The sequence below is a fragment of the Anopheles coustani genome, chromosome X (genome assembly GCF_943734705.1).
Source record: "Anopheles coustani chromosome X, idAnoCousDA_361_x.2, whole genome shotgun sequence".
Taxonomy (NCBI): Eukaryota; Metazoa; Arthropoda; class Insecta; order Diptera; family Culicidae; genus Anopheles; species Anopheles coustani.
The window spans coordinates 3,948,764-3,972,135 of record NC_071290.1 but is presented as its reverse complement, the minus strand read 5'-3'; the positions used below and the strand labels follow the sequence as shown (position 1 = coordinate 3,972,135).

The window sequence follows — 23,372 nt, the reverse complement described above, 5'->3', positions numbered from 1 at the left end:
CTCAGTAACACACAGAAGGAACACAGAAACACACACCCACAAACAACTTTAGGCACACGGTCGAAACAAATCTTTAACATGTTATAATAATACGCACAAGCAACAAAGCCCTGATCGAACCAACTCATTGCATATAGTGAATCATGTAATAAAAAGAAAAACTCACATCGGCATACTATTCTTCTGTAGTACAAATCCTTTATGTAGATCTTAAAAGAGTTTCTAAAGCAACGATTGCTCCTTAAGCTATGTGAAGGGCTGCATGCTTCAACTGACTTTAGAACACGCTTAGCTTCTTTTGTTTGGAAGTTGTTTGTCACTCATGCACTTCCGCAGGAGTGTCAGCTGACAAATTCGCCGATGGATTCACCATCGCCATCAATAAGTGAACAAGCGGGCAGTTTCCTGGCGGATCACCGAAACTGGAACGACACGGCGACATACCGGGGTTCGGTTGCATTTACTTTCACTTCATAATACTCAGCAAGCCTTAGCACATTAGCTTCACGCGATATACAATGCTTTTCCATCTGTGTGTATTCCGGATGAAACCGGATGCTTACCTAACCTACTGCCGATTACACTATCCGATACGATGTTTATGAGTACGAATGTAATATTATACGCTTTTATACTTAGTCATGAACCCTTTCGCCTTTTGTCCCCTCGCTGTTCGTAGCTTATTTTCTTGTACGATCTAACCGAATGAGACGAAACGGAAACGAAAAGAAAACGTAACGCACCACATCGGCCCGATTCGTGTTGGCCACGTTGGGACAATTAAATGCAGAAGGATTTTAAATATAAAATAGAGCTCGTATATGCATGTTAAACTGATGCACGATGAGTGTGCATTGCAAAATAAACCTACTTCCCACTGCGACTCACTTCTTTTCCAATCGGGTACTTGTAATCGTAACGTGCAACGAAAAATTAATGGGGTAAATAATGTTGGGATAATTAAGCTAGTCGCGAAATGGAAACCCTTTCCAAAGCGGTACATTTTGATTCGGCCCCGTTCCAACCGCGGAAGTGCGCCACTATGCTTATAGAAATCCAACGTTATTCTCGTTGGTTCCTCCATTAGACGCACGGTTCGACGTAGTTGCCGGGGAAGAGTCCGGTCACACCGTCCATGACGCCCTCCCACCAGCCGTCGTCGTTCTTCTTGAGCACGTACAGCACGGAGCTCTCCTGGAAGCTGAGCTCGTCGTCCTTGTCGGCGTAGTAGTCGTAGATGGCGACCACCTTCTCGATGTAGTTCTTCGGCACCCAGCCGGGTAGGTTCTGATCGTCCGGCACGATCGGTGCGACCAGGCTGCTCTGGGTGTTACGCGGACGCCCGAAGTCGGCGTGGTCCGATTCTTCTGGCGGCGGTGGAGGCGGCAACGGCGGTGACTGCGAGCCCGGACGGGGCATGTTGCGGCTCAGCGTATGCATGCCGATATGACTGTGATCCGGCATCTCGTGCGCAACGGTCAACGGCGATGGTGGGGCTGTGGGAAAGAGGTACGAAAGCAACATACACGGCGAGTTAGAAGATAAGTAAGACGAGCTAAGGTGAACGTTGTGTGTAATGAAAGAAACTGGTGTTGTTAAGAAACATTCAGCAACGTCAATATTGAATTAGTTGACGTATCTTAATTAGAGAAAATGAAAGAACTAGATGAATTACTCTAGCTATTCATTGTTGCAAGGACATAGGTCCATATGCATCGGTTCATAAATAATTCAATGATGTATCATATTTAACCAATGATTAGTTTACAAACAAACAAATACAATAACCTCGGATAATCCAAACCCAAGTTTATCTTCCGCGAACGGTTCTTTAGACAAAGAGTATCGAAAAATGATGATTCTATTCTATTTCACACTCATCAACACTTACGTGGCATGCTATTGCGTTCCTCGAACGTTGATTGATGCTGCGTCACCGGTCCGGACTGCATCGGATGCACCATTCCGATTTGCGGTGGGTGGTGCATCACCACCTGACTCGGTGGCATCGGCAGCGGAAGCGCGCTGTAGCCGGGCCCGCGTTCACCAGCACCACCGCCGCCGGATGTGCGTCTCGGATGACCAACGGGATAGTTTGGTGCGTAGTGCGAGGGAACCTGCGGTGGCACAACGACCGGCGGGGTGCGATACTCGCGCGAAGCTTTGCCGAGTGTGCCAGTGTTGCTGACCGCCTTCCCGAGCGTGCCCGTGTGGCCGGAGTTGCGTTGCATTTGTGGAGGCGTCGGTGGCTTGGTTGTCGGTGGCGGACCGACCGACACTGCCGGCGACATAGTCGACTGGATCGAGCCCTGGCTCGACACGCGATGCTTCTTTTGATTGTTGTTCATCAGTGCGATGCCGTGACCGACGTCATCCAGCAGCGTGTAGTCGATCGGCTTGCGCACGTACTTGATGGGCTTCTCCGGGTTGAGTGGTGCGACGATCTTGTATTGGCGCGAGCTGACCTTGTTCGCCGTCAGCACGCCGATCTCACGGCGGGCCACCTTCTCCTTGTGGATCATCACCGTTTGCGAAATGTGGTTCATCTGCGACTCCATTTCCGCCATCTGCGTTGCCTGCAGATCCATCAGCTGTAGAAAGTTGTACGCCAGCGTGTTGATCTGGTACGCGACGCTGGCCAGCGATTGCGTGGTGTAGTTTTTCGTCTCCTCCAGCGATGCCTTTTTGTTATCGGAGCTGCCGGCAAAGGAATGATTGGTAATTCATTAAGGTTTGCGAGTGTTAAGCATGCAACTTAAGTCCATGCAAGTATGTAGGGTCTCTTTCGGTAATGCTAAGTAAATTATGTTCAGTGTGATACGACAGCAATGGGTAAACTTCAGCAAAACAAAACATTGCCTTCAAAATAATGCCTTCATTGTGCTACCATGTATTTCATCCCAAGCGAACCTCCCTGTATGCTTTCACCAGCTCCCAGGCCCGACTTAACTAGAGCGTGTAGCTCGGTGAAAACAGTACACCAACACCCCAGGGGGGCAAATCATACGCTTCCCTCGAAAACACCCTCGCCGGATCTAGTTAGTGCAGCTCATAATGGGCCGCAATTATGTTCCCACCGGACATTATTGCCGCTCTGCTACACGAGGGGGTGGGGGAGAGATCACAGTGAATCACAGGCAGGCGAAGATCGTACCAGAACCGAACACGCCCAAGAATAATGTTGTGGTTTCCCTTACCGATAGTAGGTATCCTCGCAATACTCGGCCACACGCTCAAGGTTCGAGTAGCTCTCCTGCAGATTCTTTCGACCCTCCGGAATCTCGGTGCGAATGAGCGTGATCAGGTCATCCATTTTCGTAGTGTTTCTTGTTATCGTTGCTTGATGCTGTGGCTATGATGGGCTGCCCAACCGCACGAAAGGAATACTCAAACACTACTTCGCTACACAATCACCATACAACGTAGATTGAAGAGCAGGCAGTCAATTGATGTGCAATCCACTTAAAAATAACTTTAGCTATTGATTTTCGGCTAGGATTTTCGGTCCAACTACCTACTGAAACTATTTTCTTCGATAAGCCTGCAGCGACCACCACTGATGACAAATGGCCAGGCCCTCCTGGAGAAAACTGTCAAATCTTTTCTTGCAGTTTTTGACAGTTGAAAGATGTACACCAATTCAAAATATCGGTTGAAGAATGTAACTTTTGTAATTTACATAACTTCTCCCATACATAAACACTGTTCACAAAAATACGTGATCACACTTTTACCATTTATGCAAACTTTTAGACAAGAAAAATGTTGGCGTATGCTGAGGAATTTAAAATAGCAACGAAGTGTTTCCAGCTACAGATTTCCCGCACAAAATAAAGCGGTTGGTTCAGGTAACGAGACTTTTCACAGCAGTTCACTTTTTGAAACATTATTGGACGTACGAGATTTAATTCTATCATTGCGAGACAATATTGAGATATTACAATTTAGAAGCCTCGCTAGAAAGCAGCCTAGAAGTATCTAATCTCACCTTCAAGCAATGTTGTCCCAGGTCAGGGATAGGAGTTTTAGGTTTTGGGTGCTCCTTGCTGCCTAAAGTTTCTTAAAGCATAGTTATTTATTTTTCTAATAATATATGAAAGAATGTATGTACTTAAGTAAATTTATTGATCGAAAATAAAGCACGAACTGTCGTCTAAAAAACGGATTAGATATCCAATAATTTTTGGTTCTAAACATATTCATCATCATTGAGAGGGTCGAACTTGCATTTCTACTTTCCTGATGTTTTTTTCGGATCGTTTTGCTTTGGTAGAGGAATAAACTCGCGATCACTTTCACGCAGCACGCCTGGCGGGAAGAATCCAAGCAATGCAGTCGCATGTTCTTTCAGCAACTTTATCCTTTCTTCTTCAATAATCAAATGTCTTCGTTTTTCTTCCTCTCGCTGCAGGTTCTCCTGCTGTACTGCCAGCTTTACATCCTCGATCCGCTGTTTGCGCCTTTTCTCTAAGAGAACCTGAACGTTCTGTCTGTATTCGATCATCTTTCGACGGCGTTTTTCGTTCGTCATTATATCGATACGATCGTTAGCGGCCCAAACCTTGATCTGCTCGGCCTGGAAACGTTTTTCTTCCTCAGCTTCCACCTCTTTTTGACACTTTATTTCCATAAGCTGACTTTCGAGCGCCAATCTTATTGCGATCCTCTTTCGAACATTCTCTTCCAAATCTTTTATTCGCTTCAGCTCGTCCTTCTCCTCCGTTTCTGCAATATACAGCTCTTGAAGCATCTCTTCACGTTTCCGCTTTTCCATCTAAAACAAAACCAAAGAATGCTGAAATGTTCAAAAGGAACACAAAATAATGTCCATACCGTTTCTTGCTCCAGCTTTCCAATCATAGCATCATTGCGTTCTTCTCGTTTTCGATCCATTTCCGCTTTCTGCTCTATTTCTTTCGCCTTGAGACGATCTTTCTCCTCTCTGTATTTTCTGATTCGATCGTTTTCTTCTTGCGCTAGCAGTTCTTGTCTAGCCTTCCAGGTCTTTTTGGCCTCCTGGAAGTACTCCATTTCTTGACGCGTACAATTTTGTTGCTCTAGCTTGCGCTGAATTTCTTCCAAGTGTTCGTCCTGTATTTTCTTTACCACAGCATCTAGATGCATTTTTTCTTTAAGAAATTCTTCGTACATGCACTTTTTCGCATAGCGAGCTTCTTTGATCTGCTCCAGTAGCACCGACCGAAACAGTAGCTTTTCGTTTGCATCGGCAATCTGCTTGCTCTTCATGTACTCAACATTTGCTTGCTGAGCCTCTTCAAACTCTCTCTTTTCCTTGCAGACCTGAATCCTTTCCGCATTCTTCCGTAATTCGGCCTCGGCCAACTGTGCCGCGATGCCCTTTGCGACGTAGGCTGCTCGAAGTTTTGATTCAAGCTCACGCAGCTCTTGATTCGATTCACGCAGCTGTTGTCTTTGCTTTGCTTCGTTTATTTTCTGACGGTTTACCTCATGTAATAGCTGGGTTTGTTCTTGGTCTCTCAGCAACTGTTGTCGTCTGAGCGTTTCTGCATCTTTTCGCTTTTGCTGAAGCTCCTGTTCCCGTTGCCGTGCTTGTTGCTCTGCCTCCTGTCTTTTCCATTGCTCGAGACTGTTTCGCTGAATTTGATCCAAATCTTTCTGAAAGTTTGCGTTGAGCCGGTTCGACTCCACAGCTCTGCAGAATGCAGATTGCTTTAGCTGCCGTTGTTTTTGATTAGCTGAATACTGTAAACCAAATTAAAACCATGTTAAACGTGATGTGAAGCTGCAGCAGCAAATTATACATTACTTACCATGATGGGCAAAGAACAAACGAATCAACCAAACAATACAAATTGATCGGATAGTATCGAACAGGAAACTATAGCAACGGTTGCGGTGGTATTTGGCGGCGAATTACGCTATAACAAAAGTACATGTAAAACACCACTATTGGAGGAATTAACTACAAATAAAATGTCTAACAAAGTATTGCTAATAGAGCTTTTACACAAATATTACAACTTAAGCTACCAATCTTCGTGCTAATTGAAGCAAAATAAAACAGTTTTAACTTGAAGTTTGTTTACTCAAAACAAAAACTTGAAATGACAGTTCCTCCAGATGACCGTCGTGTAGTGTCAAACATAAAAAGCGGCCCGTTGAATAAGCCGGTAATTTCGAAGCGTATGAAAATTAACTGCAACGCCGCGTGATATTGGTTTTAACCATAAAAGAATAATCCGTAATAAACATAAGATACAAAACAAAGTTTCCGAAAGCAAAGAAGAAACATCACAACACCCTGATTACTGATTCACCGAACTTCCCTATCCAATAATTTGAACTGCGAGAGAATTGATTGGAAATACAGTGCTTTAGAAATTAGCTCTATATGATTACTTGATTATGATACAAGACTAGTTTATTTTCCTTTTAGTGTATGAAACTGAAAGCGTCGAAGAAACACATGGTGGAGCGAGCAAAATCTGTTTCTTTCAACCCTTCCTCAACGACGTAACCATTAAATAAGTACATTCCTACGTTTGGACATTTATTGTGAACACCTTTTTCATAATAATATTTGTAAAGCAGTACAGTAGATCGCCTTCCTAGAGATGGAAATTGATGGGATACAGTGCGTCTAGACACAGGATCTTGTGTCGTTATCGTGTTTAAGAATGTAGAAAATAAACTTGAAAAAATGTGTCCCTTCGTCGCATTATACCTAGCACTTATCATCTGGTTTTCTCATGGAAACGGAAAGAAATTACCCTTACACCTACGGCGTGACACTTAAAGCCGTGAGGCGGTGGTGCGTGTCTGGTGGTGAGGTGATGAATGTTTATATGCAAATCGTAGCCATTTTCACGGCGTGTACTGTCCTTGGCTTGTAATGTACGTGTTTCCTCCTCGTTTCAATTGCCTCCGCATGAAGTAGTTGGAACACCTAAGCTCTCCTCTTTGTGTTATATGATTAAACAAGACAAAAGCCATAACTATCTATTTCCACGAGCTGCAAATTTAATTACACCTTTCACCCTCGCTCCGCTTTCCTCACTATACCTATGTTACTTTCCATTGGAGCCGCCGAATCAATTTAGCTCGAATTACACTGATGCATGCGCACCTGCGGTCCTGAATGCCCATCATCGTCGTCATCGTAACGACGCTGCTCCTCTCGTCGTACCGCAACCTGTAAATGAAGGATCAATGAGAAAGTCAGAAAAAAACAATTGTTTGGTTTGTTAGCAGAAAAAGAAATATATTATAAAAGTTACGTCATTAGTATCAACCAAAAGCTAGAGCAAAAGACCAACATTGTTACATTTAAAGAAGTGAAGAAGTGGCCACTGCAAACTATTTAGCTTTTCACCCTTTGTTGCGGAGGAATTACTGAATTGAGTTACATGTACAGTATGGAATCCAGCGTTTACGATATCTGCACATTATGGGAAGGACGAGTAGGAGCGGTTCTCGATAATTTGTCATGATAAACGATTATGTAAGATATGGAGTTACGTAGAGATGTGCAAACGAAATGGCAAAATGCAAAATACTAGATACGAACCGCGCTAGGGTGGATCTATTATTAAGATTAGGGTGGATATATTATAAGCAAGACTAGTGCTTACCATTTCCACGTACTCCGGATCCTCCGGTAATTCGACTGGCGGTGGCGGAGGCAGCAGTTTCCTGATTTCCGTTGCCGTTTCGACGGGCAGCGATTCGGGGAAGGTGACGAGGAACTGGATTAACAGCCGCCCCTTATCACTGGGGGTTTTAACGTATGGCATACCTTCCCCGTACACGCATTTGTATCCATTGTGTTTGATCACCTCACCCGGATTCGATTGAATCAGCAAGTCGCGCCCGTCGAGCGTCTTAACCACCTTCTGGAATCCGCAGAGTGCTTCCGTTAGCGTAAGTTCCATGTTAATGATCAGGTCATTGCCAAGACGCTTGAACACTGGATGGGGTTTCTCTTCGAGCACGATTACAATATCACCCGGCTTCATGTCCGGCTCCTGGTCACCCTCGCCCTGCAGTACTATCTTCTGCTCATCCCGCATGCCACGCTGCACCTCGATCATAAGCATTTTGCGTACACGCACTGTCTTGTGTCCGTTGCACTCACGACAGCGGTCCTTCTCGTCCATCGTCTCCCCCATGCCACGGCAGTTGCGGCAACGCTCCTCGTACTGCTGCACCAGACCCGGCGCAATCTTCTGGACCTTCGTAATCACACCCGTGCCGCGGCAGGGCGTGCATTTGTGTACCGCACCCTTCTTACCGCCAATACCGTCGCACATATCACAGATGACATTCTTTTGCAGGGCCAGCTTGCGCGTCGTGCCGTTGTACAGGTCCTCGAGAGTCACCGTCATTGGGTGGATCAAATTTTTCGCTTGACGCTCACGCTTTCTGCACCGACCAAAAACAAATAATACAATTAGCCATTTGCGACAATCCTGCGGGACTTGCTTGCTACCCACCGTTCGCCACCGAACCCGCCGTTGAAGAACATGTGGAAAAGATCCATCGGACTGTGGAAGTTACCTCCACCGCCGGCACCACCCTTTTTGATAGCCGCCTCGCCGCCCTCGTCGTAGATGGCTTTCTTCTCCGGATCGGACAACACCTCGTACGCCATCGAGATCTGCTTGAATTTCTCGCCCTCATTCGGGTTCTTGTCCGGATGGTACTTGAGGGCCAGCTTGCGGTACGCCTTCTTCAGCTCCTCCGACGAGCAGCCGGGCTGCACGCCGAGGATGTCGTAAAACGTCGTCTCGTATACCATATTTATTCAAACGCTTGCTTTAATTTTGTTGAAAACCCTATAAAGAGAACAAACAAACATGATGTTTAAAATATAGTAAAACCTGGATACGTCACGAAAACAAAAGCCCGATTCGAGAAACTTCACGAATGTGCCATCGGCAAAAACTTGACATGCAGAACTGGGTACTGGTCGAACGCCGGAAAACGATTCTCTTCTTTACATTGAAAGTTATTGTAAAACAGATAATATTCACTAAGGTGGACGGACAACCGAGAACGAAAAACACATTTACTAGGTATTAGAATTTACTGATTATTACAGCCGAAGCATAAAAATCGACCAGCAAGGTTAGGGTTTCGCACGATGAGCAATTTGTGTGGATTGCATGTTAACAGCTTTTTCTCAATTAAACGCCTCACCGGATAGACCGAAAACGAAACATTTCGATCAGTCAGGCCTTCTCAATTATAGAAATGGCATGGTGGAGCATCAGGCTTTCCAGCAGTATAAAAAAACGCGCAAGCAAAGGCATAGAAGCCCCATGGCCGACAACAGTATAGAATTTGCATAGCACCAGTCGTTTGAGCTAATAATAGATTAGCTGCAAAACCATTTAAGCGTCCCTTCTAGGGCTGTTACAACGGGACATCTTTCAACTACACTATACTTACGAGCAATGTTATTTTACAAGTTCGTGCGTTTCAGGAAACTAATCACTCGAGCACAATTGCTTGAATGTTCTCTTCTCTTACCGGAATCGTCCTTACGTGCGTTCCGTATGTATGTTCCGATCGCAACTGATTCAGCACGGTCACTCGAGGGAAGTCCACGGAAAGTTCTAGAATTGTGCAGAACAACTGACAGCCACGATGTTTCGTTGACACGAGGGTACAATCTGTGCACACTGCGTTTAACAGGCAATGACACTAAACTGAATGCCATAAATTGTACCGGCACTATGGGCGTAGGTTAGCAAAAGAACACCGAATATTTGTTATCCAAACAATTTCTGAATAATAGAACCCAAAATTCTTTTCTTGGCGGATTATAAACAATTGGGTGCCTTTAAAAAAACAATAGTCACAATTCACTTGTAGAAAAATTCTAAAATATAGTACAGGCTAGCCGTGCGGTAGCAATGGGGCTCACCACCCCGACGACGTGAGTTCGAATCCCAGCCGAGACCGGGCAGACATGACCAACATGGTCGTTACGTCAAGAAAGAAGAAACGTATGACATACTTAGTTTGTGAGAGCAACTTTCTTAATCGTTGCAGTTTGTGCGGCCCACAAAAGGCACAATTTCCTAGCAGCATTTTGCCTGCAAACTTCGCTAATCGCTCGCGTCATGTACCCTATGTTTGAATTTAAACCACCTCGACAGCGTAAAGTCTTTATGGCAGTTGACAAACCGTGTATAGCAGAAACGATGACATTTGTCAGTTCGTTCAACAAACAGCCGTCATCGAGTGAGGCAAGCATTCTGCCTGCCAAAGGTGTGTCGGTCGTTTATACAGCCACACCCAAATAGCAATCGAGTGAGTCGTTAGCAGGCGTCAACATCGGAAACAATAAACGCCAATGATAGCCTAACCGTGGCTTGCTATCATGGCTTTGTATTTATCTCGTTTAATATTATTTTGTGTGACGCTGCCAATATTGTACTCGTACGGGCAACAGAGCAACAATGTCTTGCGCGGTAACAGCCCGTTCTACGAGGAAGCGGATGACTACCTGAAGCAGCAGCGATCGTCGAGCGGTATAGACGACATCTTCCTGCGGACGGGCGGTGACCGTAAGAATATTGATGACTACTTCTGTCCGGAGTACTGGACTGCGTTTCGCAGCACCTGCCTGCGCGTGCACAAGTCACCGCGGAAGAGCTGGTTCAACGCGCAGAAAATCTGCCAGGCATACCAGGGCGATCTCGTCAGTGTTGACACAATCGAGAAGCACTCGTTCGTCGTAAAGCTGCTGGACCAGGATGTAAGCAAGCAGAATCGCTACTACATCTCGGCGCGTCAAGTGTCGCCCGGCAACTGGGTTAACGCGGACAAGAGCCAGCTGATTGCAATCGAGGACGCGATCAACTACGAGGAAAGCATTGAAGCGAGCGATGAGTTTCAGTCGTACTTCGAAGGCAGCAAGAACGTGATCGAGAAAGACGACCAGGATGATCCGCGACGGTTCTACCAGTCTGATCGCTACCGAAACCGCAACTACCTACTGCTCGGCTTTAACGGCCACAAAGAGAAGTGGCAGTTTCATCCGGTGTCCGGGGAGGATCAATTTCTCTTCATCTGCGAGTCGCGGAATCTGTACAGCGCGGACAATATGAAAACGCTCCTAGAGGACCAGCGGCAGTACGACTATGGGCTCGAGCAAACCGACCTCGAGAAGATCCCGCGTGGACCGTACTTCATTAGGCAGCCAGTGGATACGACCTACGACACGGGAAAGTTCAAGATAACGAAGGACGTTACTATGAGTTGTTTGGCCGGCGGGTATCCCACGCCCAAATACACCTGGTACAAGGAAGAGTACGTGAAGGATAACCTGACGGTCATACCGATTGATCCGCTGAAAAACGCCCGCCATACGGTGAGCGGCGGCAATCTGATCATCCACAACCCGTCGCAGAATCTCGATCAAGGTAAGCATCTGACTGGGCTGGGTGCAGTCGTTAAATATCAATTAACATCTTTCATTACCACTACCTCCCCATGACAGGAACATATCATTGCACCGCGCAAAACATCTACGGTAAAATCATTTCCGAAAGTGTGCAGCTCAACTTTGGCTACATCCTCGAGTTCAACCTACAGCGAGCATCGGAAAAGGGCGAGGAAAACTGGGGTAAGGCGCTAGTATGCGAAGAACCACAGCACTATCCGGACGTGAAATACTACTGGTCGCGCAACTACTTCCCGAACTTTGTGTACGAGGATCAGCGCGTGTTCGTTAGCCACGACGGTTCGCTGTACTTCAGCTCGCTGGAGGTGATGGACCGCGCGAACTACTCCTGCACGGTGATGAGCACCGTCAGCGACACTGGCCGAAATGGTCCGTTCTTCGAGCTGTGGGTTTCACCGTCACCGCACTACCAGGATCTCATCTTTGCCAACTCATTCCCGAAGGCGTTCCCGAAAGTGCCGTTGGCGGGCAAGGACGTACGACTCGAGTGTATGACGTACGGCTACCCGGTTGCGTCGTACAACTGGACGCGCCGGAACGGCCAGCTGCCGCGTCTGGCAAAACTGGAGAACTACAATCGCGTGCTGCTCATACAGAACGCCACCGTGAATGACAACGGCGAGTACCTGTGCACCGCGAAGAACGGCAAAAAGTCGATCATGCAGAGCATCTTCCTCAATGTACAGATGGAACCGAACTTCACGATTCCGTTGCGCGATCGGACGAAAGATTTCCAAAGCACCGTCTCGTTCCTGTGCGAAGCGTTCGCGATGCCGGACGTCAACTACACCTGGTACAAGAACGGCGAGCTGATGGCGGAGGATGGCCAGGACGCGAGATTCAACAAGGATAAGTACACCATACAGGACAATCTGCTGAAGATAAACTATCTCGAACCGGAGGAGGACAACGGGATGTACCAGTGTAAGGCGACAAACCAGCTAAAGGGTGTGTACTCGGCGGCACAGCTGCGCGTGCTCAGCATGAAGCCGTCGTTCAAGAAGCGCCCGCTCGAGTCGGAAATCTACAGCATTGCCAATGGCAACACGACCATCCATTGCGAACCGGAGGCGGCTCCGACGCCGAAGATCGTCTGGAAGAAGGACGGCAACGTGATCGGTGCGGGTGGCCACCGGAAGATACATCCTGGAACGGGGACGCTCTTCATTTCACCGACGTCGCGTGACGACGAGGGTACGTACACCTGCGTCGCGACCAACACCCAAGGCATGGCCGAGTCGAAGGCGCGACTGATCGTGCTGCAGGAGCTGCGCTTCACCGAGCAGCTGCCCAGTAAGCTGATCAAACAGATCGGCGAGCTACTATTCCTGCGTTGTGAGGTCACCTACGACCAGCTGCTGGACGTGGCCTTCATCTGGACGCACAACGGGCAGCTGCTGAACGACTACGGGCACGAGTTCGAACAGGTCGCGTCCGGTTCGGTGGAGGGCAATCGCATCCGCATCCACTACAACACGCTCGAGGTGCACAACATCACCCTGGTGGACGGCGGCGAGTACGAGTGTATTGCCAAATCGTCGGTCAACCGTATCGTGTCGCGCTCGACGGTGCTCATCCAGGGTCCACCGGGAGCACCCGGTGCGGTCAAGGTGCTCGACATCAAGCGCACCGAGGCGCTGCTCGAATGGACCAACGGCAACGACAATGGTCGCCCGATCCTGTTCTACAACATCCTCGGCCGCACGACCTGGAACCGCACCTGGGTGAACGTGACGACGAACGTGGTGGCGCAGGAGGCCGACCGCTACAACGGACGCCGACAGGCCACCGTCACCAACCTGACGCCCTGGTGCAGCTACGAGTTTGCCGTAGTCGCCGTCAACGATCTTGGCATCGGTACGCCCAGTCTTCCATCGCCCGTCTACAGCACGCAGAAGGACCGCCCGTACCTTGCACCGCGCAACGTTGGCGGTGGTGGCGGCAAGATCGGTGATCTCACCATCACCTGGGACCCGCTGCGTCCCGACGAGCAGAACAGCATCGATGTGCACTACAAGGTGTTCTACCGATTGTACGGGCAGCGCGAGTGGGCCAGCGAGGAGCTGAAGCGCCAGGGCAACTCGGGCAAAGCCGTCATCCACGTGTCGGTCGACAAATACTACACGCGCTACGAGGTGAAGGTGCAGGCCATCAACGATCTTGGCGAGGGACCAATCAGCGACCCAGTCGAGATCTACTCGGCCGAGGACATGCCTCAGGTTGCGCCACAGCAGACTATAGCCCGCAGCTACAACTCTACCGCACTGAACGTCACCTGGCAGGCGGTATCGCAGAACCGCGAGACCATCCGTGGCAAGCTAATCGGACACCGGGTATGTATGACTACTCTCAAAGCTTGATATCGTCCAGGAGTGTATTTATAACATTCTGTTAGAATCAAAGATGAGCGTGCTTCTCTTGCCTAACATTCTTTTGATGTTTCCCCCTTTCGCAGCTGAAGTACTGGAAAAAGGAACACAACGAGGAGGACTCCGTGTACTACCTATCGCGTACCACCCGCCCTTGGGCGCTGATCGTTGGCCTCGAGCCGGACACCTACTACTACGTGAAGGTGATGGCGTACAATGCGGCGGGCGAGGGACCGGAAAGTGAGCGCTATCTCGAGCGTACCTACCGCAAGGCGCCACAGAAACCGCCGTCCTCGGTCGACATTTTCGGCATCAACCCGTCGACGATTCGCGTTACTTGGCGGTACATTGCGCCGTCCCAGGACGAGGAGCCGGTACAGGGCTACAAGATACGCATCTGGGAGAAGGATCAGGACATGTCGAGCGCCAACGACACGGTCGTGCCGATCGGCAAAAAGCTGGAGAAGTACATCGATAATCTCACACCTGGTAAGCTGGCGAGTCTCGCTGTTCCCCCTTTCACATTGTCTCATCTGAGTTTAATCTGTTTTTCCACTTGGCACAGGAAAATCATACAACCTGCGTGTGCTTGCCTTCAGTAACGGTGGCGACGGTCGAATGTCCAGTCCGCCTATACAGTTTCAAATGGGTAAATAAGCGTTACTTTTCATTTATTTAGCTTTGGTAGTTTCGGTTCTTGTTTATCCCCCAACATATCTCCATTAAGGTGAAGGCAAAATAATTGATTTTGTTTACTACTTCGACACGTAAATAAAAGTGCACATAGAACACACGACACTTGGTGGTTTCGTAACAATAAACACCAAAACCCATCAGTAAACCACTTTTAATTAATCATTTGTCTTTGTTTCTGTTGCAACTTCGGGTGCGCATTATTGGTTTTTGGTTATTTTTATTCTTTCTCCCTATTTTTACAGGCATCACCCAATCGCCCTTGAACAATTCCAACAAGATGTCCATTCCAATAGTATTACTAGTAGTATTGAGTGTATTATGTTATGTGTCGACTAGCCAGACATATACGCTCTAAACACACTGCACCCCATTAGTGCAGAAACTGTCCGTCGGATCTGATGCTGGTGAATCTGTTTACTACACCTTGTTCGTCCAGTTAGTTCTTTACATTTTTTTTTTGTTTCCACCGATAGTAGTTAGGAAGGAAAATTGCCAGCGAATCTCAGCGCGAGGAAAAGTGTTATCGACGTGAAACGTGTTTGACGTTAAGCAGGCGTATGCATACCGAACAGATGCACGGAACGAAGGTACAATAAGATAGAGCAGCATGAAAAGAGAAGGTAGTAGCCTGAAGGGAAATGGCGTAGCAGAGAATAGCAGATTAAGTATTTACGACATTTTATCAACATCCGTCCTTAGACATGTAAGAGGAACAACAAGCACGAATCCGTCCTTTAGAGAAGATTGAGCCATGTATAGTGAAAGGAAACGTTTACAAACAAATTCTAAAATAAAGATAATAAAAACTAAACACACCATACACAGACTTTCATTTTTCAAATAGATGCCACTATGCAAAAAAAAATTCTCGAACTAAGTGATGAGGTCCCATTTTTTAATGAACCATGAAAGCATGAACGAAAGCGTCAAATGTTGTGCTTATATTAAAACCAAGAACGAGGATTCATACCACTAATTGAAAGACCTTCTGGTTTAAATTTAAAGAGCTCATATCAAGTCAATGCTGTTTTCACTACTTGAAAACAATGCAAAGGATCTTCCTTCCTTTAAAAGAAAATCATCAAAAGTAGTTTAATATAAAAATCAGAAGCAATTCAGATTGAAAAATCAATAAAGGATTGTTTAAGTAAAAAAACACTCAAGTGCTACAACGATTTGATGTTGCAACTTGAAAAGATCAGAGCCGTTACATTCATGTGACAAACAATAGCGTAGACGCAAGAATCTCGTGTGACAAACCGAAACCGCAAGGAACCTAGTCTTGGGCATCTTCGCGCACTTTTGCAGTCTCCATCATGGTGAGCGCAGTCAAAACTGTGATAGTGTGTGTAAAGGAGTCTTTCTGTTTTTCGATGCCAATTGGTTTGCGTCCATCTTCGCCCAGAAATCCCCAAAAAAACATAGTGGATCACTGGAAAACGATGGGTTCTTGCTCCCCCTCCAAGTATAGAGGCATCCATGCGTTTGAGGAAGAAGATAGGACGGCAACAATGGGGAGGCAAGAATCTTCGGTTTTCTCCAAAGGGACACATACATTTGTCACTTTGCGCGCGCGTCACGACCCACCGGTCTTATTGATACAACAGTTTGGGTGCTTATGGCGGGGGGGAGGGGGGGGGGGGTCTCACAGTAGGCATATGAAGTGCGATCTGTTGCCCCCGGACAAGGCAAAAATTAAATACTGCTACTATGTTACTATAGCTTATAATTTTTAAAACTATACCATAGAAGAATTAAAATGGAAACCAAAATCTTGCCACGGTCGATTTTATCCACCGTGTTTTGTTTGAAGCCACACACCTACATCTGAAGTGCCAATCTATATACCATACACATAGCTATACGAAGCTCGACCATCGGTCAGCAGGTCACAGACAGAGCCCACTGCTTTACCGCTTTCCAGAAGGCAACGGAAAAAAGGGTTCTAGTGCCATGAGTACGTGAACGCGCGTATGCGTTTCATACACCCATTAAATGACTAGTTTACATCCTGGCCCTACGATAACGGACAAGGATATTGCGATATCTGATTTGAAAATTTCTTCATTTGTCTGATGTTTTTCAAAGCTATTTATAATCTTTGAAGCGTTAAAACCATGTTTATAGCAAAGGATTTGAAAACCAAAGTCATTCAAAATAAGTTGTTTATCAATGTTTGTTAAATCCGAACCACACCGTCCAATGAGGGTTTTAAAAAGCCAACGTAACGGATGGATCGAACGTTTTACGTCGAACGTCGAAACCTAGAGTTTTGTTGGCATTTATTCCATAGTATTTTTCATGGTTTTAAAGCAAAGTATTTGTTGTATGAAGAAGTGAAACACCTGATTTAAAGCTTATCGCCAATGGAACACAAATACCGCTTCACGGATAGCGTCATTTAAATAAGTGTAAGAACTGCGTCCACTAGATTAGAAACCTATCCTGAGCTAGGATAGGGCTGAGTTGGTACACATATTGTTAGTCATTTAAGAACGTTCGATGAAAATTTGCATCACCTTTAAGCCCCAGGCTCCAATATGGGGAGATGCGATGTGTCGCAAGCTCAAAAACTAATTGATTGTTCGAATAGTTTCCCATATTGATTAATGAAACTTACCGTAAAAAGGCTCCCCCTCAGTAGACTTTTCATGTTCTTTGCGAAGAATAGGGATTCGAACCTACGTACTACGCCTCGGTGTTCAGAAGATATGTTCTAACCGGCATACGCGCACGGCTATCGTGGATCCATGTCGTCCGTATCACATTATCCCTGTTTTTCCCATACGGTCCATAGTGCAGTGCCGTTGTACCGAAACGTTCCGGTGCTCTTCTGCTTTCCGGTGAGAAGGCTGCTTATCTTGATTCCTTTGTCGCTCACCCTGTTGTCGCACATCTCTCGCTCTCGCAAACCCACCTAGCTACCATATCCACGTCTATACACGTTTTTTAGCCCTAGGTTCCCTTTGGAACCTACAACGCAACCGCTTGCGCCAGGGGTTGCTTCTGATGTTTGTGCAAGAACGAAAGCGTTTGCGCCTTCATGCGTCAAAACACGAAAAGAGTGAGCGAGCGCGAGCGAGTCCTGAAAGTGAGTGCGCGAATGGGATCGATAGTGTCAAAACCACATCATTCACAGGCTAAATGGAAAGATTCAACACGCAAGCGGTTGATGTTTGGAAGAATGGAAAAAAAAACTTATATACACCCATACAAACAGCATGTCGGCGGTACCCACGCAGCGCGGCAATCGCAAAACGCGCTTGATATCGCCATTTTCATTTTTTTTTTCTTGTACGACTGTTCGACTGTAGTTTGTCCCTCTACGAGCTGGGTCGACAGCGACAGGAGTACTCGATGGGAAATAAATAATTGTGCGGGGTGTTTGAGTAGGAGCCAGGAGGGTAACGTAGTAAGAGCAGCAGCAAAGCGGCCGCAACCCATCCAAAAGCACCGTAGAGGGAGATAGTGACGCGTCGTGTAATTGCACCGGATCACCGTCCGCTCACTACTACTGCCAGGACTGGACCAAGCATCCGAGATGGCATTATGAAAAGGTGGCCAGGCACGGTGGTAGGTAAGCAGGTACGCAGGTAGGCGGCTAATCCTACTAATACCACACCGTGTAGCGTACCGTACGATTTTGGGTGCTCTGGACGCGTATGGTAGTCTCTGCGACCGTGGTATTGTATCACACACAGCCTTCTCTCACTCGCTCTCGCTACGGCCGTATTATATCACACCTTCCTATAGGCCTGGGTAGCGTCGCATCGGTGACGCCGTGCGCGCTGTGTCCAAAATCAAAGCGCCGAACGCAGCGACCGAGCAGTTGACAAGCAGGCACCACTGCGGAGATCGTAGGTCTCGGGAATTGCGAACGCGTAGTCCACAGGCAAGCAGGCAGGCAGGCAAGCAAGCAAGCAAGCAAGCAACCCAGCAAACAAGCCAACACAGCCACCACGCTACAAGCGCGCGCGGTAGGTGCAACGTTACAGTACTACGGCTTATATCGTATACGATTTAGCCCCGGCCGTCGATGCAGGGATACACAGTAGGGTAGGCGGCGATGATACGATAATTCAACTGTCGAGTCCCGCAGCGCGCTTCCGAACCTGACGCGCTCTCTCTTGGACGCGGACGGCGACTCGCACAGTGCGACACTACACCGACGCCAAACACAACGAACGCAAACGACAGACAACACAGTGTCCTGTCGGGTTTCTCCCTGGTTCGGTGTCTTTGAGTCGTGTGTCTGTGGTGAGAAGTAGGTAGCAACAGCAACAGCAGCAGATGCAGCAGCAGCAGCAGCAGCGGCAGCAGCACCAGTAGCAGCAGCAGTAGCAACATCCGAAGCAGATGCAGTAGAAGCAAAGCAAACGCAGCAAGAAAGAAACAAGTGAGCGGTTTGTTTTTTTTTGAAAAAAAAAATTAAATGCAACGCCAAAACTGCATAAGAAAAGCACGGGTACGCACACACCTCTGTGTGCGCTAGTAGTGTTGGAGTTAGTATTCGAACAGATCCACATGGACCGTCCCGCGTACCGGGCGGCAACGGATGCGACCTGGGATAGGACTCCAATAAAACAGTGTGGAGACAGATTTAGTAGCGAAAAACAATAACGGTCATAAACACCAGCCAGCAGCGGAAGGGCAACACAACCATCAACAACTATCAACAACGAACAACGGTGGGGCGAAAGAAAAAAAAAACGAGTCAACAATCTGTTTTGCTTATCAGAGATAAACGCATACCGGCTTGGTGTTTGTTTTTATTTTGCTTCGCCAGTGCATTCCGTACTGTAATACCCCAAGTAGCAAGCAACAATAGGTGCAACGAAGCATTGTCTGGTTGAAAATGTTATCATATCTTCTCGTACCCGATCGGCTACCGGCCGCCGGATGCGGACGGTGTACCGACGAGGCCAATTATCACCGGAGCTTTTTGGCAGAAGTTTTTACCGCTCGGAGAAACAGGACGCACAAACAAACGGGGCCCAAAAATAAAAAGCTCCCCCAATTCCGCCACGAGTCAGTGCAAGCGTGTGCTTACAATGTGGATTTTATCATTGCTCTCTCCCTCTCTCGCTCGCACTCTCTCACTTTCTCACCCTTTTTCTCTCTCATTCTCTCCTCCCCCCGTCCCACAACCCCTCGACCAACCGTTTCTTTTTCTCTTCCGCTCTGCTTCGGTAGGGTTTTTCAGTGCAGTACACAGCAGCAGCGAGTACAACATCACACAGTGGTATCGTACAATTGTACTAGTGTGGCGATAGCAGGCCACGGCTCCGGTTGAACGTATGTGGGCCATTGTTTGCTAGTGCGCGCGCAAAACAACAGGGCATCCAAAAAAGGAGCAAACGACAAAGGAAAAACAAATCGCAATATACAACAAAACGCAGCGAAAGAAAGTGTCAAAACAAGTGCAGCTAAAAAGGTACGAAAAGTGAAACAAAAACAACACGACGCTAACACGGTGGCGGAGAAAGGACATCCCGCCGCTCCTCACGTGCCGCCCCTCCTCCGCTCCACAACACCCAAGCGGAAGCGCCACACCAGCGTGCTGGGCCGGATCCACACAAGAGCAACGTTTAAAGCTAGTGACGGTGTGCTTCTTTCTGAGTCCTTTCAACTCATTCAACATCCTGTGCATCGATGCGTTCACTTTCGCTAGCCGTGTCGCGTGTGCAATATCAGTGTGAATGTGTCCGTGTGCGTACGATTGCTACACCTGTGACATCCTATTGGTTTTTCGCCTGCATCCATCGCTAAGCGATCCACGTGAACAATAACAATCATCGGCAACAACCGCAACGCAACATTCAACCTGCTGTCAAAGGGACGGAGGGAAGCGAACAACCGCCCAGAAAAGATACCAACGCCGTTTGTTCGTCAACAACAACAGCTAGGCTCCCAGTACACCGTGGCTTCCCCGTCGTCGGCCCCATCACCCAACCACGTTCCGGGCGATTTAAGCAGCGTCCTCGTCTAGCAACACGGTGTGTGTGCGTGTGTGATCCTGTGCTTAGGCAACGTTTGCACAGAACTTTCACTGCACGGCTCCGGCTGAAGCCGCCACAATCGAGGACAACAACGGAAGCACATCCTCCGGCAGTCAAGATGATGATGGTGAGTACCTGGTTAGCGTACATCCTTGTCCCTTCAGTAAATTTCGCTGACAAGCATCTATTTCAATTAATACATAAAGCTGTCATTCACTGCATACATCAGAGAAATCATAAAGGTTTCGTTTGTCAATTAATTGTGAATTGTTGCTGTATGGTTGCTCGAGATAGCCAATCAATCAATTGCAACCATGTCAAATGCTGTCAATATATCTAAAATTATATGTTACGTTTCATATACCTTCTGTCGATAGGGATGAACCAAAACAAAAAACCAACTATTGTCACAACTAAATTGTCTGCTGCAAAATGTATTGAAGTGGAGTGTCCTTTCGCTGCTAAACCAGTTCGTTTTGATCAGTACCTGTTCACAAATCTACAAACTATTAAATAGTCAGCCTCGGTGCGCAATGAGAACAAGTTGCTGTTGCGCCTGAAGTTGCAAACACAGTAGCTTAATGGGGATGAGTTGTCCACCGGAATCCCAAAAATATAATGAAATTTCTTTTGATTACAAGCTCGTAGTTTTGCTGGCATCGACAAACCTGCCTTCAGTTTCTGGAGCCGAGTCCGTACGTCCGGCCAGAGGTTGGAATGTTTGTTCGGTACCTTTGCTAGCTGCGTCCATTAGAGCTGGGAGGGGAGGGGGGGGGGGGCATAAGTGAGCGAAAAGCTAACGTAAGGGCATCACAAACGATTTTGCAAAATTACAAAAGTTATGGTCAATATTAAACGACTGTTTGCCAGGGGCAGAGTTTATGTATGTGTTCGATCGGACGCATATTAGATTCCAAATGGGCTAAGAAATTACCCCATTGGGGGTGACCTCTCGGATCTCCCACTTCCCCCCTAGGCCTCTTTAACCGTCGCTTTCTCCTTTCCTGTATCTGTTTTATGGTTTTCTCTTTCTCTTTCATTCAATTCTTCCCGCTATCTGCTTATCTATATGGATCCTCACTCTTATCTCTTTTCTACACCAACGCCTGCGTAGAATAGGAGAGAGTGAGAGAGAAAGAGAGAGAGAGAGGAACGCATGAAGTAAAAGGGAAAGGAGATGGCCCATGGCAGGCGGGCGGTAAGAATGCTGCCCCACACCGTGCAAGGCGACCTGAACGGTCATCAGCGTGTCCACCTATACAGCGGTCAACCAGCAGGCTGTCACCGCTAGCTAGAGGACTACCCAATCAGGGCGAAGGGGGAGCCGCGGGCCGGGGGAGGAGATGGAAATTTTCCACCCTCCAAATGGCCTAGGCAGGAGTAAGAAGCAACTCTTTCACACTCAAAAGGAGGGATCGGTTTGTTATGGTATGGCTTGGGAATAAAGTAAAGACACTTCTGCCTTCGCTCAAGAAGGGCTCCTGAGCAAAGGTGCACGTGTGGGTGTACCGACCGACGCGTCCTTTCACATTGGTGGGGTGTACAATGCGTACTATGTGTTGGTGTATTACTAAGTTGTAGTACGGGCGGCCGCGGTTACCACTTCCGTTCGCTCGTTCGCGTTCCGGACCTCCCTAAACCCCTAAATAGCAGGGTTGCTCCTAGATTCATCAAGGTGTGTGAGAGAAAGGAAAATAAAAACTAACAATACCAAGCGCTTGAAGAAGCATTTTTCCGTTACTTCCTCTTTCCCAACGTTTGGGTTTCCCTTTTATGTTGATCCTAGCTCCAATAGGATGCTAGCCTAGCCTGGTTGCTTTTGTATAGGGTGATGGGTTTGGCTTTAGACGATTCTTCGCCCACTTTCACTTTCTCGATGTGGAAAACGGTTTTTTGCTGCGGTGTATTGCGTTCCTTCTCTGCTACACTGTGTCTGATCTATCAAGGAAAATCGGGAGAAAGGAAAACAACCCAGCGGTGCATATGCTTTAAAGTATGGGTGCACGATTGCCTGACGAGAGCGCACCCGCGTCCCAAAAAAGGACGAAGCATAAGCGACAGGGGATCGCCGTTCCCCGGTTCACTCTGCGCTGATCCTTACATCAAACCCCCTGGGCCCCTTCCACCCCGCGTCACAATTGCGCCCGCCTGTTACGCTATCCTTGCTTCCCGTCCGAACCATCGAACAGCCATCATTTAATGTCCTTTTGTTTTGCAGGGACGAAGCGCCACCATGGTGGTGGTCGAAGAACTTCAGGCCCTTGGTTTTACGCTTACCGTCCAAATCCCTGCCCTGTACCGGATTTACTGTTTTCCCGCCCGTCGCGTTAGCTTCGGTCCCGTCGGAAAAGGTCGATGACGTTGTTTCGAAACTGCCATGAAAATGGGTTCCGCCGCTGCCTGATTTTCCCTAGGTGAATTTTCTGTGCGACTGCTGTCCCTTTCGAGCACGTTTCGCTCATTGCCCACCATTGCATGCCCTCGCTTTTCCGGTACCCTGCCCATCCAAGCTTGCTATCTCGTTCTCCTGAACCGAGCACTTCGTCCTTTACACAGTCAAATAGGGTATGACGTTTAGCTTCCGTTTCTGTTCACATTCTCTTTTTAGCTTATTGCCATTTATTACCCGCTCTCTTTCTCCCATACACAGACACACACATCTACGCACCATTATCCTTTCCATTCTCTCCCCTCCAGTTGTGCCTAATGTCCTGCGTATGTTTAATCCATCACGCACTTTTCACTCGCTCTTACTTTCCCGAACATCTGACGATGGCCCCACTTTTCCCCCAAATTGATGCTACCGTGCTGCTTTCTCCGTGACGGCGCTAGAGCGGAATCCCTTCGGGAAGC

The 23,372-nt window shown here is 47.6% G+C and overlaps 5 protein-coding genes across 6 annotated transcripts in view; 2 read left to right on the top strand and 3 right to left on the bottom strand.

The window, feature by feature from the left end:
- Positions 1-67: 67 nt before the first annotated feature.
- LOC131268632 (abl interactor 2) lies at positions 68-3,524 on the bottom strand. The gene is made up of 3 exons (XM_058270863.1): positions 3,198-3,524; positions 1,892-2,697; positions 68-1,496 (listed from the first exon to the last, which is right to left on the bottom strand). Exons 1-3 carry the CDS (start codon positions 3,311-3,313, stop codon positions 1,084-1,086), a joined length of 1,335 nt encoding a protein of 444 aa, XP_058126846.1. The 5' UTR covers positions 3,314-3,524; the 3' UTR covers positions 68-1,083.
- A 585-nt stretch (positions 3,525-4,109) lies between these two features.
- LOC131269071 (meiosis-specific nuclear structural protein 1-like) lies at positions 4,110-6,017 on the bottom strand. The gene is made up of 3 exons (XM_058271388.1): positions 5,793-6,017; positions 4,834-5,724; positions 4,110-4,774 (listed from the first exon to the last, which is right to left on the bottom strand). Exons 1-3 carry the CDS (start codon positions 5,793-5,795, stop codon positions 4,232-4,234), a joined length of 1,437 nt encoding a protein of 478 aa, XP_058127371.1. The 5' UTR covers positions 5,796-6,017; the 3' UTR covers positions 4,110-4,231.
- Positions 6,018-6,511: 494 nt separating this feature from the next.
- Positions 6,512-9,580, bottom strand: LOC131269615 (dnaJ homolog subfamily A member 1-like). The gene is made up of 4 exons (XM_058272074.1): positions 9,433-9,580; positions 8,475-8,816; positions 7,614-8,403; positions 6,512-7,174 (listed from the first exon to the last, which is right to left on the bottom strand). The coding sequence occupies exons 2-4, from the start codon at positions 8,777-8,779 to the stop codon at positions 7,079-7,081; spliced, it is 1,191 nt and encodes a 396-aa protein (XP_058128057.1). The 5' UTR covers positions 8,780-8,816; positions 9,433-9,580; the 3' UTR covers positions 6,512-7,078.
- A 732-nt stretch (positions 9,581-10,312) lies between these two features.
- Positions 10,313-15,331, top strand: LOC131269645 (contactin). Of its 2 annotated transcripts, XM_058272112.1 has the most exons (5): positions 10,313-11,414; positions 11,492-13,788; positions 13,911-14,313; positions 14,390-14,473; positions 14,763-15,331. In XM_058272112.1, the coding sequence occupies exons 1-5, from the start codon at positions 10,370-10,372 to the stop codon at positions 14,873-14,875; spliced, it is 3,942 nt and encodes a 1,313-aa protein (XP_058128095.1). In that variant the 5' UTR covers positions 10,313-10,369; the 3' UTR covers positions 14,876-15,331. The 2 variants fall into 2 exon arrangements, with proteins under 2 accessions (XP_058128095.1, XP_058128096.1); XM_058272113.1 differs by lacking the exon at positions 14,763-15,331 and having other exon boundaries at positions 14,390-14,756.
- Positions 15,332-20,190: 4,859 nt separating this feature from the next.
- The window catches only part of LOC131269456 (high mobility group protein DSP1), a 31,310-nt gene continuing 28,128 nt past the window's right edge, over positions 20,191-23,372 (top strand). The window contains exon 1 of the mRNA XM_058271824.1: positions 20,191-20,646. Within this exon, the coding sequence (XP_058127807.1) occupies positions 20,638-20,646 (9 nt within the window). The 5' untranslated portion in view covers positions 20,191-20,637. The remainder of the gene's footprint in view (positions 20,647-23,372) is intronic.

Bases quoted from the DNA above. Each gene is read 5' to 3' on its own strand.
- LOC131268632 (XM_058270863.1), bottom strand. From the start codon at position 3,313: ATGGATGACCTGATCACGCTCATTCGCACCGAGATTCCGGAGGGTCGA. The intron at 2,698-3,197 runs GTAAGGGAAACC...CTTTGCCGGCAG, and splicing joins TGCGAGGATACCTACTATCG to CTCCGATAACAAAAAGGCAT. The intron at 1,497-1,891 runs GTAAGTGTTGAT...TCTTTCCCACAG, and splicing joins GGAACGCAATAGCATGCCAC to CCCCACCATCGCCGTTGACC.
- LOC131269071 (XM_058271388.1), bottom strand. The intron at 4,775-4,833 runs GTATGGACATTA...GTTTTGTTTTAG, and splicing joins GAAAGCTGGAGCAAGAAACG to ATGGAAAAGCGGAAACGTGA.
- LOC131269615 (XM_058272074.1), bottom strand. From the start codon at position 8,779: ATGGTATACGAGACGACGTTTTACGACATCCTCGGCGTGCAGCCCGGC. The intron at 8,404-8,474 runs GTGGGTAGCAAG...TGGTCGGTGCAG, and splicing joins GGCGGGTTCGGTGGCGAACG to AAAGCGTGAGCGTCAAGCGA. The intron at 7,175-7,613 runs GTAAGCACTAGT...CTTCATTTACAG, and splicing joins ATCCGGAGTACGTGGAAATG to GTTGCGGTACGACGAGAGGA.
- LOC131269645 (XM_058272112.1), top strand. From the start codon at position 10,370: ATGGCTTTGTATTTATCTCGTTTAATATTATTTTGTGTGACGCTGCCA. The intron at 13,789-13,910 runs GTATGTATGACT...CCCCTTTCGCAG, and splicing joins GCAAGCTAATCGGACACCGG to CTGAAGTACTGGAAAAAGGA. The intron at 14,314-14,389 runs GTAAGCTGGCGA...CACTTGGCACAG, and splicing joins CATCGATAATCTCACACCTG to GAAAATCATACAACCTGCGT.